Source organism: Vicugna pacos, chromosome 5 (genome assembly GCF_048564905.1).
Source record: "Vicugna pacos chromosome 5, VicPac4, whole genome shotgun sequence".
Classification (NCBI taxonomy): Eukaryota; Metazoa; Chordata; class Mammalia; order Artiodactyla; family Camelidae; genus Vicugna; species Vicugna pacos.
In genome coordinates this window covers 93,779,345-93,798,560 of record NC_132991.1, presented here as the reverse complement: position 1 = coordinate 93,798,560, position 19,216 = coordinate 93,779,345, and the positions used below count along the sequence as shown (strand labels likewise).

General features: G+C 59.4%; 1 protein-coding gene across 3 annotated transcripts in view; it reads right to left on the bottom strand.

Moving 5' to 3' along the window:
• MLPH (melanophilin) overlaps positions 1-19,216 on the bottom strand; it is a 44,394-nt gene that overhangs the window by 6,306 nt on the left and 18,872 nt on the right. For 2 of the 3 annotated variants that reach the window (XM_072961907.1, XM_072961906.1), the window contains exons 5-13: positions 17,695-17,733; positions 16,094-16,197; positions 14,806-14,925; positions 13,508-13,697; positions 11,202-11,341; positions 2,854-3,042; positions 2,449-2,604; positions 939-1,031; positions 11-88 (exon numbers count right to left, since the gene is read on the bottom strand). In XM_072961907.1, the coding sequence (XP_072818008.1) occupies positions 11-88; positions 939-1,031; positions 2,449-2,604; positions 2,854-3,042; positions 11,202-11,341; positions 13,508-13,697; positions 14,806-14,925; positions 16,094-16,197; positions 17,695-17,733 (1,109 nt within the window). The remainder of the gene's footprint in view (positions 1-10; positions 89-938; positions 1,032-2,448; positions 2,605-2,853; positions 3,043-11,201; positions 11,342-13,507; positions 13,698-14,805; positions 14,926-16,093; positions 16,198-17,694; positions 17,734-19,216) is intronic. The other variant, XM_072961908.1, reaches the window with a different exon arrangement.

Below are 19,216 nucleotides of genomic sequence, written 5' to 3'. Positions count from 1 at the left end.
TAACACGTACCTCGGCCTCATCTGAAGGGTCTGCGCTTGGCTCCTTAGGACTCTGGCCACATTGCCCAACAAGCCGGGGAAGAAGTATCTGGAGGACAAGGGAGAAGCCTGAGTGTTACTACTGCTCATCTGAGCTCCAGCCACGCGGCGGGCCAGCAGGATAGAGCCACGGCCGTTCTCTCTGATGCTCAGTCCAGGCCGCTGGGCTGGCGCCAGCCCACCCAGCACACCTCTCCTGCACTCCGCCGTGAGGGCTGCTGGGTTCAGCCACTTAAAATACAAGTGAAAAGGGAAGCCCAGTTGGCTCTAAGTTTCAGGCCAGCAGGAAGTGCACTCTTTCGTGTGAGTGTGTCCCTGGCGTTGCACAGGGTACACGTCTACTAGAAAATGAAAGGACTGGCTGTTGACCTGAAATTCAGGCTGGGCTGGGCGTCTTGTGTTTCCCCCGGTGGCCACGTCTGCGGCTCCTCTAGGAGTATCTGTCTTCTGCTAGATTTCCTCGCACTGTGATTTATTTGTCTGGAGATTCCCGACTTGAACGGGGAGAAGGCTGTTGGTCTCAGGTTTCTGCTGTGGCAGGTCCCCTGACACTCCGTCCCCTGATACACTGTCCCCGACGCCTCCCCATCCTTCCACCCTGTCACACCCGCCTTGAAATGGCGCTTTATTAAGCCCACCAACATGAGGTGTCGTTCAGCTTGCTCCTCCTGGACTTGGCGCACCCACGTGTGTGAATGTGGGAGTGTTTCCAGTTCTCGTGCAGGAGCTGAGAGCCCCCCGAAAGCACTGTTTTCAGGTAGAAGTGACAGGAACGAATGAAGAAGAACCGGCAGCAGGAAACCGAGGCCGGCAGCTGAGGGGGGAGGGGCGGCCAGCCCGGGGCTGTCGGCGCTGGGGCTCTGGGCACAACCCGCAGGCCCCGCGGCCCCCCCACTCACCGGGAGGTTGGACTTCCTCCGCGGCTTCCCTGAGGGCCTCAGCGTGAGCCCCGCAGCCCGCAAGGCTGCAATCCTGGACTCGATATCCGAAACCTGGGGGAACAACAGACGGACAGACGTCATTTGGATGTCCCAGCTCAACGTCACAGAACAGGTAGAGCAGCTTCCCGGATTCATCAACGCTTCCTCCTAAGGTGGGTGTCCCGACCAGGTGCACGTGCTGGGGACCCTGTTTTTGTTCATCTTCCATAGTCATTGGGGAGGGGCTGGGTGTTCCTTGCAGGTCTCCCCACAAGACAAGAGGAGAGGGGGCTCCATAAATTTCCTGGAGTCTCATCCACGAGGGATGGAAGGAGGGGTAAGGACTGGGGAAGAGTTGGAGGAGGAAGCTTCTGGAAACGAACCAGGCCCCATTCAGATCCATTCGGATCCCTCCATGGGATCTGAAATCCTCTGCAGTCCTCAGGTCTCTCTGGAGTCTGCTTTTTCTTGGACCTGCCACCCACATTCTCCCTCCCACCCCCTTTGCTCCAGTATTAGGATTTCACTGCTGATTCCTGAACTTGCCAAGTCTGACACCACCTCAGGGCCTTTGCACGAGCTGCCTTCTCTCCTAATATCCCTCCCTGACCACTGAGCATCGGACTGCTCCATTGGGCTACCCTCCCTTGTTGTCTTCAGAGCTCTCTTCATGAACCCGGATGATTTTCTTGGTCGCTGACTTGTTCTCTGTCCCCCCTACTAAATGTGGGGCTTGGTCTAAGACATTCACAGCTGCATCTTTTGTGCCCTACACAATGTCTGCCATATTCGGGGCACTGAGGACTGTTGGCCCAGCAAGATGGAATAAATGAACACCAAGTTCTCAGGCTGGCTTGCTTCCATTAACAGGCACGGCCCGGCAACTAGGCCCTTCCTCCTCAGGGACAGATGGGCCCTTGCTGAAGAGAACAGAGGTGGGAACAGGTGTGGTGGGTGCTGGTCCTCCCGCAGCGCGCTCTGAGGGGCAGACCTCCTCTTCTCTGGGGTCCTCAGGGAGGGCAGAGAAGAGCCCAGTCACTTTGGCTGTCCCTGGGAGGTGCCAGCTCTGCCCTTCGACCTCTGTACACCACTGACACACCCCTCAGCCTAACTCAAGCTCCGGACCCAAGCTCCGGCTCACAGGATGGCTGTCGGTCAGAGTCTGGTCCTGAGCCCTGGGGCCGTCCTCACATCTCAGCCTGCTTCTGGAGAACCCTCCTCCCGGGACAGGGAGGGCCTGTGTCAGCACCTTCCTTCCGTGGCTGGAAACGCTGCCTGCCCCTCACCAGCTTAAATGGGAACAGGACCGGGGGTGCGGGGAGGGGCCGGGAGTGTGACTTCCACAGACACCCCCAGGTTCCCGTTCTGGAGCTGACGGGGTGTGCTCCCTGGTGTGAGCCTCTGGGGGACCGTCCACTGTTGCCAGGCCTTCAGGTCCCCCCACTATCTACCTGGGGGAGCCACCTGCCCTTGGGGCCACTGGGGCTACCTCGCTTTCAGTCCGCTGCACCTCGGAGGCCGTGACCGCCACTCTGTCCTCCAGCTCCGACAGCTCCTCGTCTGTGGTCCTGTTGGGCTGCATGGGGTCCTGAGGGCCCTGGGGGTCCTTTTCACATCCGGGCGCTTGGCCTGCAGCTGTGCTGACCTAGGAAAGAGAAGCCTGAGTGTGACCTGCAGCAGAGAGACGGCAGGGCTCTCCCCAGCACACTCCCATCCTGAGAATGCTCTTTTCTCTCAACTCCAGGAGCTGGTCAGTCAGGGGCTGGGCACCAGGGTGGCACTTGTCCAGAGTCCTTGGTGCCCACTAGCGGCTGCAGCCCGGCCAGTGGCTTAGTTACAAACTGTTGATCCCTGGCCCTACTATGTCCTGCCAACACCGCTCAGGTAGCCTCACCTCCGGGGCGGCCCCAGGGAGGTCCTCGATGGGGGTCCTGTCCAGCTCCACCGCTTCATCCTTGCTCCCCTCCTCCTCCTCTGTGGACGAGGCCCCCTGGTCACTGACGTGGCTGGTCATCTCCTCCAGCTTCCTCTTCAGGGCCGCCTCTTCCATGTCGGAGTCTGTGGGCTCGTTGCCCAATGGACTCTGGAATGGACAAGCCGGGGACCCTCAGTCGGTCATCTGGAAGCCCTTGCCTCCAGGAAGCATCCTGGTCCTGAGCACGCCTCGGGGTCTGGCTGGAGCCGCGGGCTCATCCGTCCCCCGTGCCAGGTGCCCATGCGGCCTGCCCCGGTCTCCTGCCCCAGGCTCCGTGGGGTGAGGCTCTCCCTGTGATCCTGACGGCACCCAGGCTGAGATGTACCATTTTTAACAAAACATTGGACACTCTCACCACTGGGGGAAAATTCTCCCCTCTGCCCCCAAATTGGGTTCTCAAGCCATCTCTTAGGGTTCAGCCGCCTGACTGTAGCAAACTAAGACCTCAGTCTGTTTTCATCCTGCCAGCTGGGGCTGCAGAGTGCTGACACGGCTGTTCTCTGGGTTCCCCCTGCTCCCCTGTGTCAAGACTGAAGTACCCCGAGGCCGCGTGGCCCCAGCACCACCCGAGGGCTCTGGGGTACGTCCTGAACTTGCATAAGGACGAGGGCAGTCATGCCCACCATGTGTGGCATGTCCACGTGCGCCAGGCTCTGTTCCCAGTCTCTCCCACGAGCCTCATGTAGGCTGTGCCTTGGGAATCACCCTCCCAGATGCCGGCTCTGAGCTGACTGACAAGTGCCCACCGTGTATTTGTGATGCTTCGGAAACTGCAGACAACACTGTGGGAACGCCATAGCGATGTTTTCCGTGACACAGTGAGTGACGTCCTTCCTGACACACCCCTCCTTGAGTCTCGAGTCAGGTGAACTTGGACAAGATTTATACATCCCAGAATGCCTCATCCCAGAAAGACACTCAGAGCTAAACAGTGTTCACCTCTGGAAGACCTCTTATCCAGACTCTAGCTCGGTCTCTGCTGCTTGAAACTGGTTTTCGGGGTTGTATTTTTTGGTCATAATTTTGCACGTCTTTATTGTAACTCTGGAGTTGGCGCATGAACAGGCGTCAGAGAAAAAGGACCCATCAGGTTAAAAGTAACCTGCTCTGGGCTGGGGGTCCTTCGTTTATTCCAGCTCTGACCCTTACTCGACATGTTGGGAAGGATGCTCAGCGCCCCGGTTCCTAGCCAGCCGTCACTCAGTAAGCAGGGCCTGGGCTGTGGGCAGCCCCGGCGGCCACCCCTTCCTGCATTCCAGCCGGCGGCTCACTGAGCACTGCGTGTTTCGTCCGCCTGTGGACGTGGGCTCTAAGTGGAAGTGCTGGTTTCAAAAAGTGACCAGCATTAGGCGATAAAAACAGAAAAACGGCAACATTATCCCAATTGCCTTTTACAGCCAAAATAACATGACAGTAGATAATGAGACTGAAAAGTTAAAGCCAGTTCCATCCTTCAGAGTTCGCTCAGGCCGGAAGTCTTGGCGTCATGGGACTCCTCTTTCTCGCGTTCTGAACGCCCGCTGGCTCTGCCTCCACAGCGATGCGAGGTCCACCCCATCACCCCGCTGCCCTGTTGGTTCCGCTTCCGCCTCCTGTCTGGACAACCTCCCAGCCTCCTAGCTGGCCTCCTTCTTTCCGCAGCCTGTTCTCAGCGTAACAGGCAGAGGGAGCTCTGAGGGGTGGCGGCAGGAGCGAGGGGGCTGGACACTCACTGGCTGCCTCTCCTCTGGTCCACAAAGCGGACTTCAGAGTGGGAGGTGAGGGCCCCACCCGGACCAGCACCACGAGAATTTCAGAGCCTCCTCTTTGTCCCTTCCTCTGGGGAGTGAGGCACCTGCTGGGCTGCCGATGGGAGGCGGGGTGCTTCTCCACCACGATGTTACACCCACGGTGCCCGTCGGGCCGGCTTCCGTCCCTCCTCGGCCCCGGCGCGCCCCAGGCAAGCAGAAAGCAGTGTTCTCATCATTTAATTTTCTCTGTAAAGGGAACCTGTTAAGACAGACCCACCGGCCTCACGGAGCGAATGCTGAGGTCCGGCTGGAGCGAGCCGGCGGGGGCGGGGCTGGCGGGGCTGGCGGGGCCGGCACGTCTACTGGGACGCTTTTCCACCAGATCCCAATTTTCTGATGAAGCTCAAAAATCAAATCTCCGTAGAGGCCAGAACGGGTGAAGAGAACCCCTATGACGTTCGGAGGGTAAATCCCATTGGTTCTGATGGGAATGAAACCTTCCCCCAGAGTAAATGAGATCGAGAAACTGCAGAATTCCGTGGGAGGCGGGGCTGAAGCCACCCAGGAGGGACGCAGGGCTGCTGATCGGGTGTGGGGTGGAGGTTTACACACCACTGTTAGAAGCAGGTGCTCTTTCTACTTCACAAGCAAAGAATCCACATGTATAGACACAGATGTGTGTCCAACACACACGCATGTATACAAGCACGTATAAACGTGTGGGCAGGTGGCCAGCACAACGGGATTCAGTGGGGTGCCCCTTGGTCCCTGGCAAACTGGGGTGTTGGTTGCCTTGGATGCTATGGAGGGGAGGGAGGCTCACTGGCAGGATCTGGGTGAGCATCCAGCAGGGGGTGGGGGCAGCCTGAGGGCTGGGAGGCTGGGGAGGAGCCCTGGCGTCCTGCGTGGGGGACGCCTGACACAGACTCAGGTGAGCAGGCCTGTCCCGAGAGCGTCCTGAGGGGCAGAGTGCCTCTCCCCAGACCTGTCCGTGCGTCCAGTGTGTGTGCCCTGCAAACGATGGCTCTGGAGTCCCTCTCAGGAGAGCCTGGAGCTCAGTTTCCTCGTCTAAAACCCGGGGGCTGGAACTATGGTGCAGGGTTAGCCCAGCCCTGCAGCCCCACAGAGGGTGTTAGGGAAGGGCACCTCCTGCGGGTCAAGGTGGCATGGTGGGTGCCTGCGGCTCCCACCACTCACCCCAGTGCCTACTACACTCAGAGCTGATCTCCAGAGCCCTGGTCCCAAGAGAGGTGGGCAGCTGCTTACTTTGGGTGCTGTGGGGAGGGGACCAGGTGCTGGACGGGGACTGTGGCTCTGGCAGACCTGGGGCTGGGCCCAGGGCTGAGCAACGCCACCCCCACCCTCACAGCACCCCACTGTCTGTCTGTCCATCTCTCAGATGCACAAGTGCACATGCATTAGGGGCCAAGGGATCTGTTCTCTTTACTCCCTGAAAGATGGCCCAGGTGTGGTGAGCACGCCTTCGCACACAGGGTGGGGAGGGAGACCCCACCCGCTCTGATGGCCTGGCCCTGGAGGCTGCAGGACCCAGACAGGTGTCCCCCTTCTTCACTGCTGTGAGTTACCCGCCCCTTTCTCCTTACAGCTGCTCCTGCATCCACTCCGAGTTCTCTTGTACCTTTTGCTGGGCCCACAGATGCCCAGGCTCCAGGCACTGTGGATGGCAGGGGCCTGGATGGGGCGGACGAGCCCCCTCAGCTGGACGGTGGAAACCTGCCCAGCTCTCTGAGCCCCACACAAGCCCCCTGTTGGTGCCTCGACCTCCCTTAACAAAGGGGCTTCAGGCCTTTCTCCTCGCTCACTGGGGGCCTGCTTGGCCGCCAGCAGTCACTTGGCCGAGGGAGGCAGGACTGTGTCCTCCGGACGGGTCAGCAGGTGTTCCACGACTGGCATGTGCTTATTCAGCTCAAAGATCTCCGGCAGAGGGAGGGGGAATCAGTGGCCGGAGGACAGAGCCCTTCCCACCAGCAGGACGCAGGCACCCACCACTTTGGATGCACCAAACTCCCAGGCGGCGGAAGGAAAGCTAAGGCCGCCATCCACGCTGTGGCCTGTGAAGCCCATTTCCTGACAGTAGGGGTTCTGGAACACCAGGCAAGAGCTGGGAGTGGTACCAGAAGCGGGGTGGGGGTCCGGGGTGATGAATAAAGCAGGACAGGTGACACTTTTGGTGAGACAAGGAAGCGGAATCCGGAAGGCCTGTGATGTGTCACTGCCCATCCTGATGAGCTCAGGGAGGCGTGAATTGCTCAGGCCAGGTCGATCGATTGAAAAGTCCAGGGCCCTGCGTCACCGGGGGCCTGGAGGCTGTGAGGTAACGACCTAAAGTGACAAAAAGCACGACTTCCTCATCCCTTGAGTCACTGGGCTCTTGTGTCACCGGGGGCTATTAACTCCCAGGCCGGGACATGAGATAATCAATTCTGCAGTTTTCTTCCAAGCCTGGTGGATGAATCTTCCCCGCCATTATTTCGGTGAGGCTCACCTTGTTTTAAAAGAGGGAGAGGCACCGGCGGGGGGGGGGGGGATGCTTCCGCATTGATCGGTAGGTAATTAGTTTGATCTTCACGGCACCGAGGGCTTGGAGTGGGCAGATCTACACGAAGGACATAAGCTGAGAAACTGACACGAGGGTTTCGGGTGGGAGCGGTCCCCAGCCCTCCTCTCGAGCGGCCGCTGGTAATTGAGACCAGCTCTAATCTCACTCAGCCTCTGAGAGGCAGCGATCAATACCCGGCGCGGGCTGCAGGTGGGTAAGTGCTCAGCCTTTGAGTCCCCAGGGAGCGCAGTGTGCACGGAACACGTGGCCGCCACTCCAGACCCGGAGAGTAAGAGCCGACCCAACCAGGGCCGACACTGTTGCAGTGAAATGTCACCTCCAGAGCAGAAGAGAAAGAAAAGCACCCAGGATGAGAACTCGGGAAGTTCTCGTCCTGATGGAGGAGGGGCTGGGGCAGCACGGAGCCCTGGAGGCGGCCCAGCCATCGGCCGGGAGGTGAGCTGCGGGCCGCGCTGCTCCCTGAGCAAGGCCCCGGCCGCTGGCCTGCAGGACGGCACGGATGTGGTATAGACGACACGATCCTACTTTTGAATCTGGTAGCCAGGGCCAAGGGCCCCTTTCAGACTCCTAGGGAAGACCTGCTTCTCAGGCGCCCAGAAGCATCTCCACAAAGTGGGGTTCTGCCCTCTTGTGTTGGCCTCCGGTGAGCTCCGTGTGGAGGTCAATCACCACGCGAGCCGGGCACGCCTGACGGAACCTCAGAATGAACCCCTGGTGGTTTCAACTCGTTTGCAGCAAAATAAAAATTTATGATTTATAAACACAGTTACAGACCCAGACCGTGAAGGAAAATGAACCACCACAATTTGGCACCGGTGAGGCTTCTGTGGGGAAACTGAGTCAGTGAGTGTCTGCAGCCTGGGGTTGGCTCTCGGGAACCCAGGGCTCACCACTCACCACGTGGCGGGGCGGGGCACATGCCAGGGCCCCGTTTCCTGCGCCTCCTTGATCTCAGCCCCGTGGGGGCCTCCAACCTTCGTCCACATGCTGTGCCGTCTTTGGCCTGCTCCTAGCGTGAGCGGTTATTTACAGAAAGTCTGCTGAAAATGCCTCACCCAGAAAGTTCTAACCACCGACACAAACGCAGAGACAGGCAACGGGTCACAGGAGGACTGTTTAACCCCAAAAAAACATTAATGTCGAGAACTCTTGGCCCCCACGGGCATGCCCGTGAGTCCTGGGTTGGGAAGTGCGGCTCCGAGGGCGTGGGCAGCTGCTGGGGGCTGCCTCCCAGGACCGCCTTGGCCCATCAGAAGCCCCGCGAACAGTCGGCCCTGGGCCTTCGCTGAGGCCCACGGGCGCTGCTGCATTTGGAGGCAGTCTTTCTGCTGCCCAGCTCCCTTCCCATAAAGATGCGTGGACGCATCCCGGGTGAAGTGTTAGCCAAAGTAAATGAAGTCAAGAGACATAAACGAAGAAAAATCCAGAGACGAGAGACAAGCGTGAAACAGGCAATAACTCAAGGAGGCCTAAGGGATGATTGCTTATCAGCAGGGCTGGACACCAGGACGTGTTTTCCTGAAATCACTCAAGTTGCTAACTTAAAAACTTGCTGAAAATAGACAATTTGAATCTACTCTTCAACCCAGTGTTTTCTGGCTAAGGGCCTGGTACCCCCTCTGCCAGTTTTGATTCCGCTGCACATGGAGGTCTCTGTCTTGGGGGGTGGTCTCTGCCCTGGGGGGGGATCTCTGTCCTGGGGGGGTCTCTGTCCTGGGGGGGATCTCTGTCCTGGGGGGTCTCTGTCCTGGGTGGGGGGTCTCTGTCCTGGCGGGGGTCTCTGTCCTGGGTGGGGGTCTCTGTCCTGGGAGGGTCTCTGTCCTGGGGAGGTCTCTGTCCTGGGGGGGTGGTCTCTGTCCTGACCACACTGGCCCCCCACCATCATCCCCTAGCCTTCCCAGGGACCAGTCACTCCTTGGTCTGAATGAAAGGCCATTCTGGCATCAGCGTCTCCCCTTAAAGGGGGTCTGAGCTCCAGGAATGGTGGGCCGCCCTGGGTCACATGGGGGAGAGAGGGCTCTTCCCCACAGGCCCACTCAGGGCTTTTCACGCCCTGCTGTGTTCAGGGCAGAGGGTCAGCGGCTTCTTTCAGAGATGGAGGTGGGAGCCGGAGGACCTTCCAGCCCCAGGGTCGTGGGATGCTTCCAGGGGATGTTATAGCAAAGAGAGGCCGCGGGCCTGCGGGCACTGACTCTAGGGAGGGAGAGACACAGTTTAAAAGCTTTGTGTTTCTGCCCTGCTGACGTGTAGGCCAATCAGTTTTAGAGCCCCAAACCCTGACACTGATTCACCGAAACGCCACAGAAAGAAGGAGCCCTTCCACAGGGGCGGCAGGTGCGCCTCTGGGCAGATGGCTGCCCGGGGCTCAGCCGCGAGGGGACGGTTGGAAAGCCTCTAACCTGTTCCACGTCAGCGCAGACTGAGGAGACGCTGCTGCCCCGCCGCCCAAGCCTGGGGAGGGTCAGCCCCCAGGAGACCTGCTGCTGCTGGGGGAAGCAAGGGAAAGGGGTGCTGACGGTGGCGGAGGGTCAGCGGAGGCCCTCCCGCCTGCTGGGCAGCCCGACTCGCTACCCGACGGCCCGGGCAGCACCACGATTTAGCCGGAGGCCCCGACAGCAGCTTGCAGCCTGTGGACAAGGCCCCTGCTCCTGGGTGCTCTGAGGGCATGGAGGGGTGAGGGCCCCGGGGAGGCCCAGCGCCCTGCAGACAGCCCTCAGCAGCCCCGAGTCTGCGCCTTGAACTGCAGCAACCACCCTGCCCCCCGCCCCCTCCTCCTCTCCCCAGTCTGTTTCTAGACCTTTGTTTTCTGAAGATGCTCGATGTTCAGTCAGTCTCAGCACCTGGCAGCTCAGAGCTCGGCCTGTGGATCCCTGAAGGGAAGCTCCACGCACCCCTCTCCCCACTAACCCGTCAGCGTGCAGAGGAAGCCGGGCCGGCACTAACCCAGCTCCTGAACGCGTGTGTGGGACCCACACTGGAGAAGCTACGACTCAGGACCCTCCATCCAGAGCAGGCCCACGTACCTGCTCTCCGTTTCACGCCCCTGGATTCATCTGTTACAAGGCGGTCCCAACCCCATGATTTCATCCCCAGGCATCAGGCCTTGTCGGGGACTCTGCTGAGTCTGTCCTAACCCAGGGGTCATGGTGTTCTCATAGAAAATGTCACTGCCTCCTCCCCTCTGTAAAGTGTACCTGCTCAAATCTAAATCTAAATCAACCATCTGTGGACAGGATCATGGTTTAAATTCAGTGACAGGAACCCGGGGTACTCAAAGGAATCTCGTGGCAAGTTACTTCCTAAATCGGTGTCCACAGTGTGAGTGGTTCTAATTTAACAGGTATTAAGTACTCTGAGTTCTCTTAAAATCTATATAAAGTCTGCTAAATGACAGATTATTTCCTCTCCTTGTAAAAGACACAATACTTGATAGAATATAAAAATACGTATTTTCATCAAAGGGGAGGAAGCGCTGATACCTGCGACCAGGTGCATGAACCTCAAAAACATTGCGCTGAAGTGAGAGAAGCCAGACACAAGAGGCCCCATGCTGGATGAGCCCATTTCTATGAAACGTGCAGCACAGGCAAAGCCACAGAGACGGGGAGCAGCTGGGGGCGGGGGGAGCGGGTTGGGAGTAACTGCTATTGGGCACAAGCTTTCCCTTGGAATTTGAAGGTGTTTGGGAACTGATGCAGGTGGTGGTTGTACCACACCGTGAGTGCACTAAATGCAACTGAATTGTTCGCTTTAAAATGGTTAATTTTCTCTTCTGCGAATTTCACATCAATAAAAAGGTGTATTTTGATGACACGGCGTATCTCTGTTAAGTAGGCTTGGGCAATCTTACAGCTGCACCATACTGAAAGCTTTAATTTCTCAGATATGGACTGATGTGAAGGTAAAAAGATTCCACTCAAAGGAGCCCCTGGAGTGCGCCGCGCCCAGCGCCTTACCTGGCTCTCAGCTGAAGTCCGGGCTCTCCGCCTGGGATGGTGGGAGGCCGCCCTCTGAGCCCAGGTGCTGTCTTCATCCGAGGTGTCCACATCGGCCAGATACTGGGAGGGGGGCTGCTCTTTCCGGAGGATGCTGGTCCCTTTGGAGGAAAGGTTGGTTTGGATTATTTGGAGTGAAAAGCTGAGCGCCAACAGACATGGTTTTTCCAATGAAGAAACATGAGAGAGCAAATTAAACAAACTAAACATCCTTTGATGTTATAGGGCTGAGATCCTTAAATCAAAGAAAGAAATGAGCGGATTTCTCATCCCCACACGAGCAACTTTTCAGAAAGTAGAAGTCCCTGCCCTGGCACTCACTGCGGGGCTCAAAGAACAGAAAGCCAGGTCGGGGAAGCAGAAGTAACACCGTTACAGCATGTGGAGCTCCCCGCGCCTGGGGTGCGGCAGGCGTGGGTCCTGGGCGTCTCCAGGGGTGGACAGGACTTTAGGGGGGCTTTCCACATGGGCTGCTGGGGGCTGGTTTTCCTGTCCGATTAGCAATTCGAAGACTTTCCTGGGCACAGGTCACCAAAGGTGTGGCTTGAAATGCTCATTCCTGGGCTCCGGTGCAGAAGGGAGCTCTAGGGCTTCACCAGAAAGTACCCCCACAGCTCCAGGTGCCTGGAGGGCACCCCCACAGCCACACGGGGGCGGGCGAAGCAGGAGTGATGGGGGTTGACCCTCACATGGGGGGACGGCCCCGGAGTCGGTGCCCCAGGAACTGGCGTGCAGGAGCTGTTCCTGGGCGTGACGCACAGCCACTCACATGCTGGAGGGACTCTGCCGACACCCTGAATGAGCGGGGACAGGGCCCCGAGCTCCAGGTGAGACTCCAGCCCTGCCGGCACTTTGGCTTCAGCCTGGGAGCCCTGAGCTGAGGACACAGTAAAGCCGTGCTGGACTCCTGGTCCCTGGGAACTCACAAATGTGTGTTGTTTTAAGCCAGTAAATTTGTGGTAAGTTGTTACGCAGCAACAGCTAACAGATAGAACTGTCCCATTTAGAGCCTACAACAGTGCTGGGCTCCAACCCCGTCTGACAATGAGGAAGCCGAGGCACAGCAGTGAAGTGGTTTGGTCAAGAACACATTCACACGCCTTTAAAAATCGCAGCCTGGGCACTAGGAGACGACACTGCCAGCCAAACTCCAGCCCTCTCCTTTCTGCCACGTTCACCATGGGACGCTCTCAATTTTAGACACGAGGTGACAACAGGTGTCTCAGAATCAAGGAAACAAGGTAGGTAGGTAGTTGGTCAAAAGAGCTGGGCTTGAAACTCAGAACTGCCAGTCTCCCAGGCGCCTGCCTTCCTCAACGTGAGTGTCTCAGTGTCTCCCTCCCCTCACTGTCGACCGACCAGGCCGGTGAGGGGGACGATTAGGGGTCACAGGAGGAAATGCGTGTCCAGGGCTTGATCCTGTGGCTCGGTCAATGCAGACTCATTTATCCATTGTTTACAGGGCCGTGAAACTCCTCCTCCCTCCCCCAGGGCCTCCAGGGTCCTAGTCAGTGTGGGGATCATGAGATTACAGTCTCCATAACGCAATGAAAAGAAAAAATGGAAAGTCGACCCATTTCCTGGCAGACGGGGACGTAACCACATTTCCCTGCAGCCGGCCCCCCGCGGCCATCGGTGGGGAGCCCATCGGTGGGGAGTCTGGGCTGCTTCTGTCATCTCATTTGCTCCTACATCAGTTGGGCACCCGAACTCCCGAACCCGGGTGCACACTCACAGGGCACAGGAACAGACAGCAATTCAGGATTTCATTATGAAGCCAACTGTCTGATGATAAAATTAAGCTGAGTGAATCAGCGCCTGGGCACTTACAGGCCTCCCGACTCAGCTGGGAGTGAGGCGGTGCCCGGACGGAACCTGTGCCATCAGTCCCAGGTGCACTGTTGGTCCCAGGTTTGGAGCCGCCCTGTCCTGGGTCAGGATGGTCAGTCCGGGTGACCAATGGGAAACCTGCATGTCCCTACCCAACTCTAGCTCAGTGTCCCCCAGGAAAGGTGGCAGTGCCCCGTGAGTCAGCGCAGGCATCAGTGCTGGTCCTTCTGAGTGTTACCAGGGGAGTGCCCAGCCCAGGGAGAGCAGGTGTCGCTGGTGTCTGCAGGGACTTCACACGCCGGCCAGTCCCCGCAAAGGAAGGGGCTCCTGTACCTCGGCCAGTGTGCTGGTACAGATTGGGGTGGCGGGGCAGGTTTTCCAGAGACCCCATCCCTAACGCAGAGCCCACGTAGAAGACCATGGCTGCGGGCACCTACCAGATGTGGCAGCAACCCCTTGGGCCTTTGTGCAGGACCCTCCAGGCAGGCAGAGCTCAGCGAGGTCATCCAGTCCAGCAAGCGAGAGGCTGACCGTCTGCTTTTCCGGACGAGGGTGGCGCCCAGAGGCCGTGGCATCAGCTTCCCCCAGGACCACGCCCTCCTGGGAGGTGGTCTCCTCTGTGAGGGCCTGAGCACACAGGGCCTGTCAGCAGGTTTTAGGAGGAAGGGGCAGCTCCTCGGAATGTGGGTCTTTCCAGTCCCAGTCTTGAGGGTTTCCAGGCATCATGACTGACCGGCACCTGACACCCATCCGCCCTCTCCAGCCCCTGGTAACTCAATTCCCTTCAATTTCAAAGGGTTCTGGACTTGCAGCTGGAGCAGGGCCCGCAGCCCAAAGGCCTTTCGGGTGCCAGCTCCCTGCTCCCTTCCTGTCGTCCCTCTCCCTGCAAGGGTCTGCAGACCCGCCTGGCCAGTGTCCCCTGCCCCAGCTCCAGGCCCAGGGCACCGAGACTTCAGGGCTCCAGCTGAGGGGCCACCACTCTGCCTGTGCTGCGGGTGGCAGTCCCTTGTGTGCCCAGCTCAGCTTCTAGTCCCAAAGGTGATCCTGTGAGGCAGAGATAATCGCCCCTTTTCCAGGTGGGGTGAGGGGATGGGGCCGCACAGAGGCCACACAGCTAAGGAGCAGAGGGACCACAGGTCCCGGTTCTGCTGGACCGCCTGTGCCGGCGCTCCGGGTCCTGGTGTAATTACTAACAGCAGCCTCCTCCAGCAGCAAGACCGCCCTAGTTTGGGCAACAGTGTATGAGGCCCCTGCTAATAGGGTGCAGGAGGCGCCGGCACGCTGGGTCCTGCCTGAGTCCAGCCATGCTGTTCCTCTGCCCTGTGCTGTTTTTCTTTGTAAATGGAAGGTACTGAGGATTGAACCCATGACCTGGTGCATGCTAAGCACATGCTCTGCCACTGAGCTAGACCCTCCTCCTTGCCCTTTGCTCTTGAGCCATGGGGGTTCTGCCTTAATTCTGGGCCAAGCACCCTCCCTGAACACCCCAGGCCCCTGGCTCGTCTGCCCTGCATCCCTCTTCTCCAAGCAGCCCCCTAGCCCCTCCAGGGGCTGGAGGGGGCGAAGTTTCTGGATCCTGTGCCCCCGCCCCAGCTGTCCCCCTGCCTGTCGTGCCCGCACGGCATCATCTGCTTCCCAGTGTGCTGTCCCCCCTCGCCCCTGCCGGAGCCTGAAGACCTGTCGCTCAGAGGATCCTGGGGCTGGGGGCTGGGGGCAGAAACGAGAGCCCACTGACCTGCAGGCTGTCTGAGGTCGCTGAGACTGGGGACGGGCTCCAGGGGTGACCACAAGGTGGAGCAGAGTCATCAGAGTCCACCTCGAAGTCCAAGCCGTGAACGCGGAGGAGGCGCTTTTTCTGAGCAGGACAGACGCGAGCAAGAGGAGGAGACTCAGGTCAGCCCGACGGTGGGGACCAGACGCCCCCATCCTCCGGGCAGCAGGGTGGGTGCTTCCACAGGCACATCCACCTTCTGTGCTGGAAACCAACCCGGACAAGCCTGGAGGAGGCACCAGGGGCCCCCAGAGCCCACCCTTCGTAGGTTCTGCATCCCAGCATCCCTTAGAAGAGCAGAAGGAAGCACCTGCTTAGCTCTGAATGGCCGCTCAGAAGTGCTGAGGACCCAGGCCCCGGGGGGCCGCAGCCTTGAGGGGCAGGCAGCCTTCCCCAGGGCCGACAGGCTTCTCACCCCTCACCCCTCAGCAAATGAGTGGCTCCCGGCGCGGGGAGGCAGAGATGGAGGGAGCTCCCGAGAGGCCCACGATCTCAAGATGCAAGAGCAGAGTTTAGTTCCAAACGCCTCCCGCACACTGGCTTTGATCCTTCAAGTGTACTGTGCAGGGAATTTCCCAGACACTGGATGGTATTCTGTACACTTACTAAATGGCGTGAATACAGTTTTCTTGTAAAAAGATGCATCTGTTCCCCAGGGAGCAGTGTGCGGACCTGGCTGGGGCTGAATCTCAGAATCCGTCACTCTCTGAGGGTCTTCATCCAACGTCACTGCCTGTCCCTCCTCTCCCTTCCCCTCCAACCTGCTTCCCGCGTGACATCCCACCTAGAAACCCCGGGGGTTCCTTTGCTTGTCTCTATCAGCAGAAATAGTGGAAACAGAAACCCCAGTAAAAGCAGGTCGGGTATAAACAGGAAAAAAGTTCACAGAGGAAGGCGGAGAGGGGTTGCGTCCCTGAAAGATGCAAAGGCCGTCTCTGGACGACAGATGTGCCCTCATGACCCGTGTGTCCCGGGAGCCTGGCCGGATGGGCCGGGCAGGGCTGGGGGTCCAGCCAGGCCTCTCCGCAGGCCCTGCCACGCACAGCGTGCTTTGGGGTTTCCCATGGTGAGACCAGGTGCTGGGGGCGCACTTGTTTGGTGCTCAGTGAGCTCAGAGGCTGCGGGGCGTGGCGGAGGGAGGCATGTCTCTGTGGACCTGCCCTGTTAGCTAGTGGAGTCATGGGGAGACTGAGATTCTCAGGAAATCAGAACCCGAGGCCCCAGTGGCAGGGGCTGTTGGGGGAAGATTTACTTTGCTGCCAAGGGGCTGGGCCTGGGCCGCTGTGTCCAGTTCCCCGTCCTCATCTGTCTGCTCACTGTCTCCACCTCTGTCTCCAGGGCTCCGCTCAGGCTCACCTGCAACAGACACCTGCATGACTCCACCCGGGACAGAAGGACGGGGGGAAACCGTTCGCCCACGCATCCACCCATCTGTCCACCCACCCACCCATCCCGCCATCCGCCCACCCCTCCATCCCTCTATCCACTCATCTACACATCCACTCATCCACTCATCCACCCATCCCTCCACCCACACACCCCTCCATCCCTCCATCCACTCATCCACCCATCCCTCCACCCACCCACCCCTCCACCCCTCCATCCCTCCATCCACTCATCCACCCATCCCTCCACCCACCCACCCCTCCACCCCTCCATCCCTCCATCCACTCATCCACCCATCCCTCCACCCACCCACCCCTCCACCCCTCCATCCCTCCATCCACTCATCCACCCATCCCTCCACCCACCCACCCCTCCACCCCTCCATCCCTCCATCCACTCATCCACCCATCCCGCCATCCGCCCATCCCTCCATCCACTCATCCACTCATCCACCCATCCCTCCACCCACCCACCCCTCCACCCCTCCATCCCTCCATCCACTCATCCACCCATCCCGCCATCCGCCCATCCCTCCATCCACTCATCCACTCATCTACCCATCCCTCCACCCACACACCCCTCCATCCCTCCATCCACTCATCCACCCATCCCTCCACCCACCCACCCCTCCACCCCTCCATCCCTCCATCCACTCATCCACCCATCCCTCCACCCACCCACCCCTCCACCCCTCCATCCCTCCATCCACTCATCCACCCATCCCTCCACCCACCCACCCCTCCACCCCTCCATCCCTCCATCCACTCATCCACCCATCCCTCCACCCACCCACCCCTCCACCCCTCCATCCCTCCATCCACTCATCCACCCATCCCTCCACCCACCCACCCCTCCACCCCTCCATCCCTCCATCCACTCATCCACCCATCCCTCCACCCACCCACCCCTCCACCCCTCCATCCCTCCATCCACTCATCCACCCATCTGCTGTGACACAGCCAGGCAAGGCCCTCTGCTGGCCTCACAAAGACCAGTCGGAGCAGCAGTTATAGCTGGTCTGAATCACAGAAAACAAGTACCCTGCACCAGTTTCACCATGGTCGCCTCCACCACTCCCTAGATGATCTGAAGACACTGCAGTTGTGGCGGGTGAAGGCATCCTGGAGCTAAGTCATATTTCCCCCAACAAACCTCCTCGCCCTCAGTCTCATCTCACCTGCTTCTCAGCAGGCCTGGCCTCATTAGGAGGCAGGTGAGCCTCAGCCCGGGCTTCTCGCCCTCTTTTCTCTGCCCCCAGGGAGCCTCACCTGAGCCCCCAGGCCTGCCCTCCTGTGTGGCCACACCGCTCCGTCTTTTCTCCCATTCACCCTGGCCTGGCCTGGGTTCTGTTCCCTGAGGGCACTCCGAAGAGTGATCCTGTGAGTGCTGGGGTTTTAGAGCTGGAAGCCCAGTGGACCGTCCACCTCCCTCAGGGGCCGAAGGCACCTGTGAGCACGAAGGACTTACGGTTGACGGCGGGTGAGCGCTGCACTCGGTCAGGTGAACCTACAGCCGAAGAAAAGGCACTGAGTTCCCTTCGGCTCCTGCCCGCCCTGTGACGGGGGCCTTGAGAAAACCCGCTCGCCACTGTGAAGGTCTCACTTAGAGGACACCCTGGTGGCTCCCACCTGCTACCCCCCGTCCGCGCTAGGCCCTGCCCGGGCCAGGTTTCAAAACCTTAATTTTCATCATTTCTTATTCTTTTTTTTTCAGTTTGAATACTTTTTTTAAAGGCACAACTTCCCCAGAGTTTGCGCTCTTTGCCTGCGCCCTTTCTCCGTGTGCTGCACTCACAGGCATGAGCTGGGAGAACGCGGCCCCTGGGCCACCCCCAGCCTGAGACCCGCCTCACTGGGCGCAGGGCAGCAGCTGGAGCTGGAGTTTTGTTGCCTCACAGCGCCACCTCCTGGCCCTTGGTGGTGACAGTTCTGAAACTGGCCGGTGCTGGCTCCTGCAGCTCTGGACCCGGGCTGGGCGCCAGAATCCCCGCCACCTTTGACACAATGCAGATTCCTGAGCCCACCCCGGGCCCTAGAAATCAGCACCTCCCGGGACAGGCCCAGGCACGCAGGGGTCTGACGGGGCCTCCGGGGCTGCGATTCTGAGGTGCTTTGCCCTGTGGCTTTTCCCCGTGCTCCCTGTGGCTCCCACCCCAGAGCCCTGCGGGGGACCACACTCCTGCTGCAGGAAGACCCCTGGGCTGGCTCCGGGCTGGCTGAGCGGGCGGGAGCGGTGGGATGTACTGACAGGCCCCAGCCGAGGCGGAGATACCAGCCCTGAAGAAGCAGCCTGGGAGGCGGAGGCAGACCCCCCCAAGAAGAGGTGACCGGCCTCCCTGTGTCCCCAGGGCACTCCACGTCGTCTCAGCGTGGTTAACAGGAGAGCCACCTTTCCTCTTAACAGTGTCCTGGTTTTGATTTGTACTATGCCCGGGCACCCCTGCCCCTAAGGAGTCTTGGCACCCCACGGCCTGCTGCTCCAGGTGCTAAAAGCCATTACAGGTGAGGCTGCCTCTTGGCGGCCTGCCCTAAGTCCGACAATGTGCTAAGATCCTCTGAAACACCTGTGCTGGGTGGAGTGAGTGTGTCCATGCTCTTGGGGCGGCCACGCCCAGCTTCTGCTCCTGCCTGTCAGCCTGGGGCTTTACAGGACCCAAGGCACAAGAAAGGCGCCCCCCCCGGGAGGCCTGGGGGAGACACTTGGGCTGGGACACCGTGAGTTCACCCAATCCCAGAATCAGCATTTGCTCTGAATGTGCGGGGGCACTCGCCTCCGGTGTCCTAGATGGAGACATTCAAGATGTCAAGATCACAGACACAGGTCTGATAGGAGGCACCGGCCTGAAGGCTTGGTCAGGCTTAATGGCAGAGCCTGGGGCTCATATGGCAGGGACGAACACTGCTCGGTTACCTCCGTGCAGGGTCAGGGGGACTTCCAAACTCAGACATTTGCACATCCGTCCCCTGAAATATCTCTCTACCGAAATGCC